A 17,284-nucleotide genomic window follows, 5' to 3' on the forward strand; every position below is an offset into this window, starting at 1 on the left:
ATATTTTATGTAACCAAATCTGTGGTCTGCACATTATGTTTTCTGGCAAACTTAATATCCAGACAAGGGCATGATAACTTGAGAAGCATTTTTTGTTGTTACTGGCTTTGCAGCTCCTCTGGCTTTTAAGGAGTTGTAATGGTTTTAACTCATAGTGTAACTCAACTTGTGTGTGCTGACTTCAAACTAAGGAAGGGTAGCCTGTTGTGACCCTTTTACTTTGAAGTAAATTGCTGAAGACTAGTTGGTATACTTATTTTTTCATGTAACTCTGGATATAAAACACCCTTATGTTTTAAGAAAAAACTTATTTTACTTCAACAAGAAACATTGGCTGTCACAGATTCTTACTGGTTTAAACCTTGTATTTGAAATGCCTATTCTTTTTTTAAACAAAAGGTATGAATGCTAGCAGAATTAACTTAATTTTTCATCTTTTCAAAAAAAAGATTAACTTGATTTTTTTTTTAACTCTTTCATTCAATTTAATGTGTGGGACTACCAGTTCACACCAGTATTTAGCAACTCTGCATAGGTGCAAACTCTCTCTTATTCACCCTAGTACCTTTTATTAACAAAATAATTTGTTTTAGCTTCTTCATCTGAAATTTCCTGTCCTGCCCTTATTTTCATCTGCATTTCAATAGTGGCATGAATATATCTGGGGATCTGTTGATATGAAGAGTATTTTGTAAATGTTACATGTAGTTTGTCTATAAGGGAAATTCACTTTTCCTTCCTGACTCTCTCCTCAACTATGTACATCTATCCTAGTCATCTCGGTCCAGTAAAATGTCTAGTTCAGTGCATTTCTTTCACATTTGTATCAAATTTTCATAGCTACCTTTGTTTCTGCTATTTATATGATTACATGTTTTTAGTGACAATTTACAGAACAGTAAATTAGGTGCATTTATTTCTGCCTATTTTTTTCATGTATTAATGAATAAGTGAGAGTGACAGAGATAACAGCCAAGTCACCATATTCCTATTCCTTTTCAAAATAATTATTTTTATCCATTTATTATGTGCCTGTGTAACTTTAAGAAGAAATACAGTCTGTAATATAATTACGTTTGCACTTGACTGATTTTTTTTTTTTCTTGATTTGCACATTTATTAAGTTAGGCTTTCTACTTTCAGATGTTTTTTTCTGTATCTTCAAAGAGCCATTATATCTAATTTCAGACTTTTAAGATGCCTACTTTCTGCCAGTCAGAATAAACTTAAAACTATTCAGGTTAGAGAATATTCTTATACTCGGAGAAACTTTAATTTTTTTTCAGTTTCTCTGGGAGGGGGGTTTGTTTTGTTTTCACCTTTTACGATTTCTTTGAGAGGACTTTTTTGCTTGCTTTGCTTAGTCTTTCTGTTTTATTAAAACAAAACAGAGTTCCTTGTGCACATTCTCTACCTTTTTCCTATGGAAATTAATATCCCCCATTTAGGAAATGATTGACTAACTAAAATGTTTGTAAAAGCACTCTGACAAGGCTGATTGAGATAGTACCATATGGCAGAAAGCTCTAAATAACTGTTGCTATTTAAAATAGCTGCATTTTACATTAATGAAAAGCATCCCTTAATTCTATAATAACAGAAATACATTTTTAAGAAATAAAGAAATCCTTATGGATATATGTGCAATCATGTTCAATTGTGATTGAAGGGAGAACAAGTTAATCCTTTCGTCAATTATTTACTTCAGTTTTCAAGTGTCTTTTCTTTACTGGCAAGGTAATTCAAAATTCCTTCCACATTTCAATTTTACTACAATCCAGAAGTGGTTGTGCACACCTGCAAATTATTTAAATTTGCTTCTGAAACAGCATTACCCTAGGCTATATGGCCTGTCCCAGGATTATTTTTGCAATCGGCCCAAACTAGGCATATTCATATTCTACACATGGAACTAACTTAAATTATTTTTTTGCATATGCATAGATGCAGAACCGGATGGCAGTGTTACTCTGTAACTTGAAGCCTGCGAAAATGAGGGGAGTGGTATCTCAAGCAATGGTGATGTGTGCCAGCTCACCAGATAAAGTGGAAATCCTTGCTCCCCCCAGTGGGTCTGTCCCTGGAGAAAGAATCACATTTCAAGGTTTTCCTGGTAAGTAATACATATTTAGGAGATTAGAAATTTGGGGTCGGGGGGAATAATAATCAGGAAACAGCACATCTTTGTTGCTCCCGTCTCAGTGTAGGGCCAGTTTTATATGGTAATTAATTTGAAGTGGATTAAATTTTTGGTCTGAACTCCATGAGTTGATAATATTGCAGGTGATCATTACCTTGTATATTTTGAATAAACATACACAAGTGCTCTGTGAGTATTTAGAAGGACTAAAAATAGAAAGAAAGATTAAACAGCTAAAAGGTGAACAAAGTGAAAGAAATGTTAGTTAGGTGTTATGCCTGCAGTGCTTTGAGATTTACTGATGAAAGTGCACTTCTTGAATGTATAGTGTCTACTATTTCCACTTTGCAAACAGAGAAGCAGAGGCACAGAAAATGAGGGTGACTTGCTGAGTCACACAGTAAGTAAATCACGTAAGTCAGTGGCAGAGAAAGGCATAGAACCAAGGTTTCCTGACTCCCAGTCCTGCACCCCATAAATATATACGCAATATGTTTTTTAAGAAGTCTTATCATTTATAAGTTGAAATTTGAATAATTCTGAATTCTGCTCTCTTAAAATAACCTTGTTTTGCTTGTCTTTTAAACATTAACATTATTTGTAAATGTACATATATTCACACACAGTATATGTGTAAATTTTAGATATGCACAAATACACACAGAGGTATATATATATGCATGTATGTATATGTGTTCATGCATATTATATTAATTGTAAAGTTTTACATTTGCCATGGATCATGAGAGGGAAGAATGTTTTGTCTCCCCCATGAGCTGGTAAAGTAAAACATGGAACTGGTGAAAAGTGCTTCATAGATAGCATTGTGCATTAGTTTCCTAATTACAAATGAAGATCCAGAGGTCTCATCACTGTTCTGGGAGGATGTCACCTAGTTTTTTTTTGGTTCTGTCCTCATATGAGTAGACCATTCTGATCACTACAGAAGGAATAAGCCTTTCCTCACTTTTTTAAACATTCTTAAACATGCATCAAAAATAACTCATCAAACTGACTGTTACAAGATAATCACAGTGCACCTTGTTACAATGCATCCTGTTAGTTCATGCCTGCCAGACTATTGTCTGAAGTAGCATTTCAGCAGCAAAATAATTAGAACTGCTTTTAAAGAGACTTTCATTAGTTTTTAAAAAGTCTATTCCTAGTGAAAATCAGCTATGTCAACATTTATTATAAAATTGTTTGCAGGTCCTTGGGTATATTGATATTCTATTTCTGTTTCTATTCTATTGATATTCTATTTCTGATATTCTGTTTCTAGAAAGCCGTAGTATAAATTAAATGTGGTGTGAAAATTGCACTTCAGAACTAAACCCTCAGGCTTATGCTAGAAGGCTTTATATACTTTACAACCATTTCCTCCTGATAGGAAGCCAGAGAGATCTGTGGAGCTTTAATAATGCCAAATTAAGTCTTTTATAGCCCATTAAAACATTTAAATCTCTGGTTCCATAAATTTTAACTACAAAATAATGGCAATTACTACCTACTGCACAAAGGAGAAATTGGTAGCTATGAGAAAAAGGCTATAATGCTTGTCTTTGATAATACACTTCTTATGCCAAAGAGTATAAAACAGGCACTCTGGAGTAACATATGAGGGAAAGCTAGAGACCACTTGATTTTAAAAGAGCTTCTTTTGCTAGTTCTCAATGAAATACTTGATTTTTCTTGTTAGACAGTCCATGACAGAAATACTGTATTTATAAGTTGTAGTGAGATAACGGGTAAGAAATGGTACACAGCAGATGGAAGGAACTGTGCATTCCTCCTGTACGTAAACAGCATTTATAAGAATAGTTTAGAGAGATCTTTGTTTAAGAATGAATAATGTGAAATTTGAGATAAAATCTAAATGCAATTTTTGAATGCTTGATGAGGTCCATCTTTTAAGCTGAGGGGGTGACTTAGGGTGACTTTTAGTAATATTTATTAGAGTATTGACAAAGAGTCAACCAAAAATAGGGAAACCATTGTGCTAGACACTGTACACACAGATACAGTGGCCGGTGCCCCAAATAACTTATTTTCTAAATCAGGAGTGTCAAACACATGGCCCCCAGGCTGGATCCTATGCACTGATCCCTACCTCATACACTGCATGTGGCATGCAGACTGGACCTAGTGCTGGACTGCACAGGGTGTTGGTCTGGTCTGGTCTGGTCTGGTCTGGCCTGCAGGTTAGAGCAAGCACCAGCTGGGCTTTAGAGCCATGAGAGTGAAAGATGCCTCTTCAGGATACTTTTGGGACTGTGTAGGGGCTGGAAGGAATGGGGTGAGGAAGGATTATTGGTTTAATCATAATGGTGGATGGGGGGGAATAGTGGAGGAAGGATTATTGATTTAATCATAATGGTGGATGGGGGGGAATAGTGGAATGAATATCCCCACACACACACACACACACTATGCATATCTAACATATGGGAGTATTAATCTTGTGGGTGTAAAATATGTACATATAATTTTGATTGCTTTTTTTTTTTTTAATGAAACTAAGTTAACCACTACTAGATTTTAATTTGTCAAACAATGAAGGGTTGATTTTTATTTATTTTTTCACCCTCTCCTATCTAGAAGTTTGAAGAAGGGTACTGTGTAGGCAATGAACAAGCTGACAATTCAGAATGAGTAGTCAGGGGTTGTTTTCTACATCTTTGTCAGTTCAGTAGTCATTTATACCTGTGTGGCTGTTTCAGCAGTTACTTTGCTCCTGCTAGTTTTTATTCTTTTCAAGAACAATACCTGCCCTCATGTCAGCTTCCATCATTGATAAAAATCAGGTCAGAATTCTTTGCTGTTTCACATTCTAATTCATATCTGTTGATGCTGGTGTCTGTCAAACTGTTGCTACCAAGTCTCAGAAATATATTTTAAAGAGGTCTGTGTTCTTTCAGTTATTATAACCTCAACAAGGGGGCAGAAAAATCAGTCTAGATGACAAAAGTGAAGGCAATAAAATCAGGCAGAAACTGCTTTAATATTGTAACCTTTATGTAATATATGGTCCGTACCTTAGGTGTGTTTTGTACTTATATAAACTAAATGCGAGTGTTATCTGTTGCTGGTCTGTCTGCTAAGATAATTAGTCATGTTCGTGACACTGAATGTCCAAGTAATTAAAAGATTTTGCAGATTTTATTTTCAAACCTAAACAGTTGTTTTAAAAATGAAAAATCTTGTCTTGAAACCTTAGTTGAGATGTCAAAATCAAATTAATTCCCAAGAAAATGACGGGAGTTTCAGTGTCTAAATCTACTTGGTTTTTGTTTGTGAAAAGTCTCGATTTTGTCTCTTAGCCACTGGTCTCATAAAAGGCAAGGTTAATATGCTAGGTTAACATTAGCATTATTGGAAATATTCAGCTCACATTCTTCAAATTTAGTTTAATTTCAAAGCTACCTTATAACCATTTAAATACTGATATTTTTTTAAGAGAGGAGTTTCAGACTGAGTGTTTGTTTTTCAGTCATTGAAATTAAAATAGAAGCAACAGCTGGGTCTGATTCTAGTTGAAATTCTGAAAGCCCATGGAGCAACAGGAGCCAGCAGCAACAACAGAAAAGTAACCCAAAACTGTCCCAGCTGTCCCAAGTCAAGCAGCGTGGACTGAAGTTTAAAAGTAACATAGGTTGATATTGTACACGGTGAACAGGAGTTTTCTTGGGACACTTGTTAATTTTGCATGTTGATTATTGTAGTTTTTGCGGTCATATGCTATAAGATTTGATACTTTTTTTTTCCTGAAGAAACTGGATAACTTTTTCAGATTTATTTCCCCTCATTTTTAGACAATGTCTTGCTGAAAGATGGGCATTCAAATAGAGAAGGCTTGTATCCAATGCAGTTGCTCTTAGAAGAAGTATAAAATTAACTTTACAAAAAAATTAACACTTTTACAGCTAATTTGCACATTGTCAAGATTTTGTAGCTTTAAAAGGGAGCTTTTACCCATTAAGTATTTTGTAAGGTTTATTTTCTATTTTAGTCGAAGAATCTGATTGATCAAGCAAAATGATTCCTGAACATACATATACACTGCTTTCCCCCTCCCACACCCCATTTCCCAAAACATATTTCTGATCATTACTCAGTTTGTGGTAAAATCCTTCCTTCTCTGTAAAAGTAGCTGATGCTTTAAAAAACTGTAAGATACAGAAATAGCACAGCAAACACCAGTATGTTGTGTGAGACTATGGTTAACTACTGGTTTGGGTCTAAAAATCTTTGGAGTTTCAATTGTTTGTTAACCAATTATAGAACAAAATTCAGATTGTTCTAGACTTGCCATGCAGTGGACAGTTTCTGTAAATGGCTTCCTTTAATCAAGACGTCAGCATACATATTTTTTTCAGTCTATAAGGTGCATCTCTACCCTACCTTCTTCCTTTTGCACAGTCTCACTCCCTACTGCTAAGAAATTACTATCACTCATGGAAGGACTATCTTCAGTTCTAGGTTTGGGGGTATTTTCAGGTATAAATTGTGTATTTTTTTGTTCGCTGGTTGGTCATATCAGACCCTATTTTCCTTCCTGTCTCTGTGGTCTCATAATAGGTAGCACTGTAACACCCTAGGGTAGATTCAAGTATGAGTCACTGATCTGTGGCAAAATGGAAAGGTCCCTTGCTTAGCCTAGAAAGTTCTTTCTACCACTTTCTCCTATCTTTTGTTTTATTACTTCTGATCACCAAAGCTTGGACTGTTCACTATGGCCCATTTAATTTGGTTATTTGGCAGATTCAACAAGTTTCATAACTGAGAAGAGAATGAGGAAATCATTAAATCCATCTGATGTTAATTTTAGTCCTGTTTTTACATAGATAGCCTTCTAACATTTTTCTCTAATAAGAGAAAGGAGTACCAGTGGGATTCACATAGGAGAAGACGCAACACGGCATTGATCGTGTACTACACATGGTGTTTATGCTGATCTGATTGCCAAATTAGCATACTACATGCAGATTATTTAAACAGAACACATTTGATTTATATTAAATGTGCTGGTCAGCCAGTGCATCATAGCAGTAGAATATCTTGCTGAGAGAATTTACTGAAGACCTCCTCAATAGCACAGTTGTCCAGTAAGACCTTTTTTGTGCGATGTCAAGCACTGAATAGTTAAGATGTAGTGGGAAGGCTACATATAGTACTTTTTTTCATTGTTGTCTTTTAGCACAGAGAATGTCACAGTTTCCCTTATAGAGCTGGTAGCTCATCAATTACTTGTATCAGTTTTACTACATTGGCTTGTGCACTACCTCTTGGGAATCTAATCCCTTCCCCATAAAGTTTTTTGGTTTGTTAAACATAACATTTGAAATGAATGTGCAACATTGGAGCTAAAGTAAGGTTCCTAGCGTTTTCAAAAAATATACCCACTGAAATGGCAGGAATTCCTTGGGAGGTTCTTTATTAAACATGAGCCCTAACCCTGTGAAAGTACTTGTATTTTCCTTTAGACTGTTCTGTCTGCTAACTTAAATTTCTGAAGAAGGGTTAAAAATACCCCAAAGCATCATGACTGAGTAACTTAAATAAAGGAATCTTGTTTTACTTGAGGATCTGCATTGTATTATTAGAAGTTAGAACTGAAATTCATTTGGTCTTTGCAAAGGAAAATAAATGGTACAGTGAATTGGCTGTCAAGCTTTATTTAGATCATGAAAGATGTTGGCAGGCAGCAGTTCATTTGGTATAAATCATGTTTAAACTGGCAGTAGAGGAGCCTGTTCAGGTTAATTGTGGGTTCCCTTGTCTTTTTCATAATGGAAAGGCAAAAAAAATGCATGCAGGAGGAATATTCTGAAAGTTGTGTGAAAAATTTTTATTATTCCAGTCTTGTAACTTTTTCATTGTTTAAAGCACTAGAGTGAAATTTGGAGGAGGAAAAAGCTAGTTAGTGTGGTACTTAAGCAGTCTCTATTATCATAGTGCTGGAGTTCACAACCATCTTTAATATATAAATCTTCAAGACAGGGAGGTACCACCAGGTCCTTTTTTAAAGATAGAGATTTGAGGGCTAGGCTAATACCCAGATTACCTGATAGTATACTAGGTGTCCAACTCCAGCTGAAAAATCTTTGTGGAGCTGAGTCTCCATGACTTGCCCAAGGACATACAGAAGGCATGTGGCAGAACTTAGACTTGAACTGGATCTCCTGAGGCCAGTGCTGTAACACCAGTTTCACCATCTGTATCTTTAAAATTTGTGTGTGTTTCAGATTTACTACATTCATTTTCCATATGTCTCTAAAACCTCTGAACTATTGCAGCACTCACAGTGCAGATCAGCCAAAGTCTGCACGAACACTGTGTTCCAGCGATCAGTATCTACTTTGTCACATATTTCTTTAAAAGATTGGGAAATAAATTTGGTTTGTTGATTCCCCCCGCCCCCTTTGTAACCCAAATGCTAACACGACAACCTGTTACTTCCTTTTAACCAGACTTATGCATTGTTCTTAATTTAGTTACATAAAACTTTCCTCTAGGAGACCTAGTCCTGACAAGTAAAGATTGTGTAAAAATTACCCAACCCAGTCATGTAATTAAGATTTATGATCTCAAAGTGACAACTGTCAAGGAAAACGTGTCAGATATTTGGTAACCAGCATCATCTCAAAGGAAAAAAAAAATTACTGTGCTTTCTCTCATATGCACAATCATACATACAAAAATATAAGAAAGTGTATGATTTGTATTTGCTTACTTGATTTTTTTTTTTTTTTTTCTTCAAACAGGAGAGCCTGAAAAGGAACTTAATCCCAAGAAAAAGATCTGGGAGCAGATTCAACCTGACCTTCATACTAATGACCAATACATCGCTACATACAAAGGAGTTCCATTTGAAGTGAAGGGGAAAGGGGTCTGTAGGGCTCAGACCATGGCCAACAGTGGAATCAAATAAATAAAGCCAATTGCTGAAAGCTTTTCAGTGGTTTGAAGGAAAGCTATGTGAACACAATAAAAATGTGAATATATTCCCCCTGAAGGCATGACTGGTTAATTTTTTTGTTTGACCTCTTCTCAAAGATATGCAGATATGTACCTGTAGCAGTGTTAGAAGTTACCTTTTTCTGTCTCCTTGAAATTGATCGATTAGTACAGTAATGTCAGTAGTTGCAGGCAACCCCCGCTTAATGCTGTTTCATTTAGCGCTATAACACTCATTTGAAATTGATACATAATTTCACTTAGCGCTGAATGAGTTTCATTATAACACATGCGGTCACCATCATGGGTTATCAGATACTTTCAGTTTCACTTAACGCTCATTTTTCAGGAACCAATTAAGAATGCTAAGGGGGGGTTGCCTTATTAGACTCTCTGACTGAGTGCAAAGGTTTGAACAAGACAGAAAAACTTTAAAAGCTTCCACACACAATTTCACTTTTGTAGATAAAATCAAAACCAGTGCATCTCTACCACTATAGTTTTGATCTTTAAAGCAAAGATTCTGTGTTGCTGGAGTTTTTCCCTTAATTATTGAATTGATGCCTGAAAACAAAAATAAGAGTGAACCCATTTTTATTTTCTAACGTCTCCATCAAATTTCTTTGGACATAGTAACATTTTATACAAAACACATACTTCACTGTAATAGGAATAGCTAATCATTTTTAATACTTTAGACTATGCTGTAATTCATCACATTATGATGTTAAAACTAGCTTCAATTAGTATGATGAACTTAAATTGATGGTTTTCATAATTCGTGTCTTTTCATGAATTGACAACGACAAAATTAAATCAGTTCACAACTAAACTTTTAAATAACCCTCACTAACTGATTAGGTATATTTCAGTATGTCTTAAAATCTAGCATTTAATTAATTTGATGTCTACTGTCTAACCACTTAATAAAGTTAATTTTTCAGTCTCTCTGAATTTCCTAGGCTTTGAACTCTATCTAGTAAGCTGGAAAAACAGCAAAAGGACAAGGATATTAAATTAAAAGAAACCAATGCAAACGAGATGAACAGGTGTTTTGGGGGTTTTTTTTAATGTTTGTATGTGCCTGTATATTGTAGAATAACCATGCTAATTTTGTGTACATGTGGGAACAACCAGAAATAAGTAGTTCTTTTAAATGCGCTGAAAAATCTTTAGCATTTGGGAGCCAACTATCTTATCAACTATATATCTAATGAGGTCTTATTAAACACAGATTTTTGAGCAGTTCACACTATTTAATTTAATTCATTATGAAACATGTTGAGAAAAATTTACATCATGCAGCTTTCAACATTCAGGATTTGAAAACTCCACAAACCATGGGCTTCAAAGGAATTTGTCTCCGTGAAGACTGCAGAGTTAAGAGCAAAATGTAATAAACACTTCTTCCACTAGTGTGCCACAGCCACTTTGGAGGTAGAATGTGGCAGCATGCTAGTGCATAGCAGCATGACAGTAGTTTAGAGCATGCACAATCTTTATTTTTCTCAGTCTTGCACTCCTTCTGAACTGCAAGATAAACATATTGTATAGTATATCTGTGACTAAGTACATAATAGCACAAAATTAAAAGCACTGTTTGTAACTCAACCTATTATCTAAGTGTGTCATGGCTTGTGGATACCACGCTTATAGGCATATTATAAATACTAATAATAATTACTTTTGTAGCCTAAACAGTTTATTTTATCTGTGGTAAAGAGGCATAAGCATTGGTTTGGACATGAAGACACCAGAAGTATTCATGACTAGGTTTTAAGAGTTGTCTTCCCATTGAATTCTTTTCAATGCCTGAAGTTATTTCTTTTTGTCACTGCTTATCTAAATAGAAGTTACCTGGTAACTGTTTTGTCTTATAAAATCCATGATTTTCCTTAAGATTGTTACTCTTTTCTGTTTGAGTGTGTGCGCCTTGTTTTCTACAAAAATATATTTGTGTTGTACTGAGCTCAAGAGTGTTAACAGGGTATCTGAGGCAGCATGTAAGTACTCCTCTTCACTAAATCCAGCCTCTTCTACCTTGTCTGTATGGGTAAGAAAGACTGCAGTGAAATTCTTCCATGTGGGACCCAGAAGTTCCTGTAATGAGAAACAAATTTCAGACAGTTATCTTTCCATGTTCCCTCCTCCTGTCAAAGAGAGAATAGTTATGTATTAACAGACCAATATTTGTTCTGTTTCTGGCAGAAAGCCATTCATGTAGATTGAAGCTACAGACGGAAGTTAGATTTGTCGTGTGATCAGCCCGTTGAAAGTGTTTTACAGCCGCACCCTTACAAAAATGCATGGCTGCGGAGTTTTTTTAAAAATCCATGATTACGCAGCACATTAACCCTCATTATATGAGGGTTCAGATGAAGGCACTCCAAAGCAGGATGCCTTCATTAACTTCTGCCTGATTGGGTGGCTGGGTTGAGTCTTGTGGGGGGACAGAGGGGGACCTCTAGTCCACCTGCCCCCACTCCAGCGTAGATGTTTGTGTTGGGTCAGGAGGGTAAGGGATCAAGCTCCACTTTGATGCTTGGCCTCAGCGCAGAGCACAGTTGGGTGCTGGGGGGGGCTCTAGGGCCCTGATCCCAGTACCTGGGGTCGGGCAGGGGCAGCGTTGGGTCCCGAACACTCTAATCTTGATGCATCTGGCTGGACCAGGCTGGCATGAGGTCCCAGGGCCCTAATCCTGGCATGCAGGGCAGGGAGGGGGTGGGGGAGGGGGAGGAGAGGGAGCGTGTAGTCTGGATCCAGGTGTGCAGACTAAATCCTGGGGCACAGGGTCCAATCTGGCCTGTGGCCTGGCCTTGCACCACATGGCCAAAAGATTGAGCATCACTGTGTTGGAGGATACTCACTTAGATCTGTGTTCACAAAAACTGTAAAATTAGACTGGCATAGGAAGTCCTTAATATTGCAACTCGTTTTTCATTGGTTGGCATTTCATGGTTTATAATTAGCTACATTCTGTTTCTGCATGCATGTTGTGTTCAAAAGATGGCCAAGAATCAGGCTTCACATTTGACACCTCTGTTTTCTTATTTATTGCCCTACTTGCAAAAGAAAGCAGTAAGATGCATGCAATCCCCTCCGTGAGGATAATGGTCCTGAGTTCGGATTGATACCTACTTTTTTAAGAAGAGTCTAATTTGAATTCAGGTTGTTAAGAATCGGTAGTCCAAACTTTTGTTCTTTCTTTTAAAATTAAAGAATGCAAAATGCTATGTATTGTATTTACTCAAATCTGAGACAAGATCCCCCCCAATTCAACATGGGAGGGAATACAAGTTGGGGGAGAGGGGAGAAGTGGAAGGGGAAGCAGCTATTGTGGGTTCGATTCTGGCCTCAAGCCCAGGTCAGGGCTGTAGTCAGAGGTGCAGCAGCCACCTCCCCCCCACACACATACCTGCCCCTGCAGCTCTTGCCCATCTCTGCCTGACCCCTGCAGCATCTGCCCCTCATCACTTACCATCTGTTGTGGTTCCAGCTGCTGTCCCACGGTCAAGCTGCCACCTCTTCAACTACTGGTTGGAAGAGGCTGCAGGTAGGGGGGTAAAGGCTGTGGGGGGCAGGCAGGGAGACAGAGACTGAAATCGGGCAGAGACTTCAGGGGCACAAGCACTGAGCAGGGAAAGGCAGCAGAGGGTGTAGGTATGAGGGTGACGGAGGGGAAGGGGGTGATGACAGGAGCAGACTGCTCCATCTCCTGCTGCCTGCTTCCCTGTTGCTGCTTTCCTTTCTGTGGCTGGGCAACCCTCCAATAATTATGTTCTGTACAGGGAAAATTGTATATAAATTTTCTATGTATAGAAACTGATTGTTGGGGTGTTGTCTTAAATTCAAGGTTGTCTTGGATTCTAGTAAATGGTATTTTATATGAAGGCATCCCTTCACTTAGCACTGATATACAGTCACTTCTCATCATGACAGTTAAATTATATACACAAGAATCTACAGCAATATCTGTCTGATCCATCTATATATTTAAAGATTTAGTTAACTATTTTGGTGAGAGGAATATATTTGTTCCTATTAAGGCTTCTTAAACATGTACCCTTAACATCTTGACTACCACTGTTGAGTACCAGCTTCATTATAAGGCGGGTCCCCATTTATGAACAATTTAGTTACATTATTCTGGGATACAATGTATCAAAACCCAGGGCAAGCTACAAAAACTGGTTATTGAGCATCCTTGGTCAGAGAAGCAGATCTTGCTGCAGAATGAGCTTTCAGGAGAGATGAGATTAACTCAGAATTTGATTTCTATCTGAACTTACTGTATGCTGTATTTACCTCTGACATGAAGCTTTCCTCAGTAACCATGATGGCGATTGCTACCCTTACCCTCCAAAATAAAACATTACATGTGGAATTTCTTAAACCCAGACAAAGAGAGAGAATCCATGATCTTACGAAGTAATCTACTAGAATCCTTGTTCTTCTGATATAAATTTATGTGGCATAATATAAAAAACTGGATAGAGAAATGCTAAATACCATATTCTGATCATAAATTGATTCCACATTTGCAGATTCAATTTTAGGAAAAAACTGTTTAGGATCAACTTACAGGTACCTGATAACTATAGGTAACTTCATTCCTTTACAAAATCCCAAAGTAGAATCAAAGGCAAGGAAAGCACCAGGGAGAAAAAAGGGATAGGTTTGTATTATTATCTGAACTAACCTTGTAAATCTCACCCTAGATTTCAGTGCTGCAAGTTAAACTGATATCACTAATTTATTTAGCATAAGCCACTGAACATTTGCTAAATAAAAACTATCAACCTTGTCAGATTCATGCCAGAGCTAAATTAATAAGAGAGTGGTGATAGACCATGAACATGTATCACATTTTAACTAGGAGAACTGCCCACCTCTCAGCAGAAACTAGGGCTGTGTCCACATGAGTTTGACCATGCAGTATGTGGCACTGCAGACATGTCTGCAGCACCACATACTGCAAGTTCAATTATCTTCAGTTGACCAGAGGGATATCCAGGGTCAAAAAAAAACCTGCAGGAAAAAAAGAGCAGTGCAGGCAGCAGCAGTGTGTTCCACCCAAAGCCAGAGCCACACACTGCTGCTGGCCAGGTTCTGCGCAGCAGGATCACCGCTGCTGCTGCAGCCTTGGGAGGCCCCCAGGCAAGGCTGCTGGGGCTAGACCAGTGCTGGCCGTAGCCTCCCCTAACCCACCCAGGGTACCTTGCCACACACCAGAGCATGCATGGTACAGGAGTTCCCTGGGGACAACTAGCAGTGGCACAAGGTGCACTGCTGCTTCTTGTCCCTGGGGAACCAAACATCCACACACATCTGGACATGGCCTACGGGTGTATAAGTATTCATTCAGTTTCTCCAAGAGGAAATATGCCCCCTCTAGGGGAAAGATATTCCAGGTTGACACCTCAAAGACATCCCCAGCAAGAGATTCTCTCACAAGAATTTATGCTTCCTTCCCAGTCTGGTCCAGGAGGGGAGTGGAGCATTCTTGCTGTTCCCCAACTCCTCCCCAGATCAGGGACTGTAAGATGGGCAGTGCAGGCAGTGATTTCAAAGCTGGTGGGACTGGAAACCAGGCTTGGAGTGAACATCAAACCTGGTTTCAGGTAACCCTGGCTTCTCATTACTGCCTATGTCGCCCTGCTAGATGGCATGGGTGGCTATTCCAAAGATTACAGGGCTGGGGAAGTTTTCCCTGTCTCTCTTCCCAGTCCTGCAGGCTTTGAATGATGTGTGACCCCCACAACTTGGGCCTCACATGTGATTAATTTTAAAACTAGAAATCTGAGACCCATGGTCAGAGAGCCTCTGATTCCCTAAGCCTCTGGCTTTAAATCATCCCTTTAAATCACTCTTTAAATAATAATTTTTAAATCAGTGATTTAAAAGTCCAGGGGTCTACCTATCGACACCTTGCACCTTTCCAGGCAGGGGAGAGCACAAGCTGTCAGTGGGATCCCCTGAAGGTAGAGTTGGCCCAAGGAACAGCCCTTTAGTGCCCCCTTCCTGAAAAGCCCCTAGAGAAATTCTCACCACTAGAAATGAATGCCCATCTGTAACATTAGAAATACTAGAGATTTTTGGCAAATATGCATTTCTCAACTATTATGATACATAATTTATTGCTATCACAAGTTAGGAAATCTCCCAGCATTTGTGTAATTGTGTAGCATTAACGTGGACAATAACACTTGTCTAATTTAGGCTGCATACACATGTTCAAATGATCTGAGATAATTGTTCTAGCTTTGTTTTTCTAGTAGAAAAACTTACCCAGAGACCCCTGAATAGTTATTTGAGTTCTGAGCCCCTGAAAAACAGAGAGCTTTCAGTGCTAATGCTGTGTAGCCAGGGCCCACCCTGTAGACCCATCTCTGTGCACCTTGATAGCTTCCTCAGTCTGCCTAGAGACGGGGCTGCCCTGGACTATGACCATCTGATTGGCTGAGCCAAACTGCTCAGGGTCAGCCTGCATCTCCCTACAGAATTGTGATAGAGAGCAGAACATGCCCTTGAGCGTAGTCAGTGACACACTGTCTGCTGGAGGGAGGTGGGAGACTGTGCTATGGTTTCTCTTAGGAGGGAACATGTACAGGCATTCACTCTCCAAGAAGTCTCTCTTTCAGGGAGCAATTTAACTTGGATTGTCCTTGGGTTATTTTTCTCCTGGAGTGGCCATTTTTGGTCTGGGAGAAAAATCCTGAACATCTGTATACTTGTGGCTTCTACTGGGAGAGCAGTGAATCTCCCAGGAGAAACTAACTGTCTGTATGTGGCTAAGACATTTTTATGCTGGTCATTCAATCCCTTTTCTATATTAAAAACTTTTAATGCCGTTTGACTAAAAATTTTAAAGAATCCAATAATCTTATTGGTGCATATGATAGGGGACAATCTCTCAAGGCCCACCTACCTGTCTTTATGGGGCAACCTGCCCGATCTTTCCTGCCACGACTGTGTTGTTTGCAAAAAGTGACGGTAGAATGCAGGGGATTTCCTATTACTGCCCCGATGCCAAAGGGTGTTATCTGCAGCTCCAAACCTACCCTACACCACAGCCCATACCTCGCAGATGGTATCCAGATTAATATTACTCTTGGTCTGAGACCAGAGCAAACTGAGTCCAAAGTTGGGTTACACACACACACATACCCCTCTCCCTGAAGGCCTCTTCCACTCGGCCCCTCCCTCGCTGGGGCCTCTGACATACTGCCCATTACTGGGTCACACTCCACTGCCCTTGCTGCTCCTTGAGCAGCCCCTCTTGCGCCATCAGGCTTCACTACTCCCATATTGGCCTCGCCACACAGGACCGTTGGTTCCCGTGAGTTCCCCCATTGTACATGGTCCAGCCTTATGCCAAACCCTGGGCTTCTTCTGCCCCAAGCCTCTCACCAGGCACAACTTCTCACCTGAGAACTTCTCTGTCCTTCAGGCCTACTCTAACTTCAGCCCTACTCAGCCCCTTCACATGCACAGTCCTTCAGGCCTACTCACACTTCAGCCCTACTCTGTGCGGGGCCTCCCAATGTTCTCCACATTACCCACTCTGAGGTCTCCAGGACCTCATACCCCTGCTGGGCTCAGGCACCTTCATGTGAGCATATCTGGTCCCACTACTCCCCCAGCTATCTCCAAAACCCACCTGAAGATGAGGGCTGGGGTTAAGGTTCCCCTCCTTGCCTTTCACTGGGGTGGTAACTGGCCTGGCATTTCCTGGGGACCCCCGTGCCACTGGGAGCCCCACCAGGCCATCCATCCCCAGCAAGGTGCAGTTTTAGGTCATGCCCAGGACTCAGAGCCTCCTGCTCCTACCTGCATACATACAGCAGTTCAGCCAGGCAATGTTTCTGCCTGCACTGCCAGCAGCAAACTGCTCTGTTTATATAGGCAGTGTGGCGGGCCAGTAGGGGGCGCTCTTGCGTTGAGCCGCCCACCTCCCTGCGCCCGACCACCTTCCAGGCTCTGAGTGCCTCCCTTAGGGTCCCTCCCGTCCGGCCGACCTCTTCCCTGGAGCACACCCGCTAGCCTGGGGTTCCCGCTGCCACCATCCAAGGCTCTGGACTCACTTCTGGCTCTGCGCACCTTGGAAAACACAGGCCTGATCGTCCAATGGGTACTAGACCCAATACAGGCACTTGGGGCACTTCCCCAAGTCAGGGGCTGATTAGG

General features: G+C 39.6%; 2 protein-coding genes across 6 annotated transcripts in view; one reads left to right on the forward strand and one right to left on the reverse strand.

Moving 5' to 3' along the window:
• AIMP1 (aminoacyl tRNA synthetase complex interacting multifunctional protein 1) overlaps positions 1-9,155 on the forward strand; it is an 82,593-nt gene extending 73,438 nt beyond the window's left edge. For all 5 annotated transcript variants that reach the window (XM_006027570.3, XM_006027568.3, XM_025208804.1 and 2 more), the window contains exons 6-7: positions 1,945-2,113; positions 8,905-9,155. In XM_006027570.3, the coding sequence (XP_006027632.1) occupies positions 1,945-2,113; positions 8,905-9,071 (336 nt within the window). In that variant the 3' untranslated portion in view covers positions 9,072-9,155. The remainder of the gene's footprint in view (positions 1-1,944; positions 2,114-8,904) is intronic.
• Positions 9,156-9,293: 138 nt separating this feature from the next.
• The window catches only part of GIMD1 (GIMAP family P-loop NTPase domain containing 1), a 14,141-nt gene continuing 6,150 nt past the window's right edge, over positions 9,294-17,284 (reverse strand). Inside the window, exon 3 of the mRNA XM_006027566.3 lies at positions 9,294-11,197. Coding sequence (XP_006027628.1) covers positions 10,940-11,197 — 258 coding nt within the window. The 3' untranslated portion in view covers positions 9,294-10,939. The remainder of the gene's footprint in view (positions 11,198-17,284) is intronic.

This window comes from Alligator sinensis, unplaced genomic scaffold (genome assembly GCF_000455745.1).
Source record: "Alligator sinensis unplaced genomic scaffold, ASM45574v1 scaffold1092_1, whole genome shotgun sequence".
NCBI classification, from domain to species: domain Eukaryota; kingdom Metazoa; phylum Chordata; order Crocodylia; family Alligatoridae; genus Alligator; species Alligator sinensis.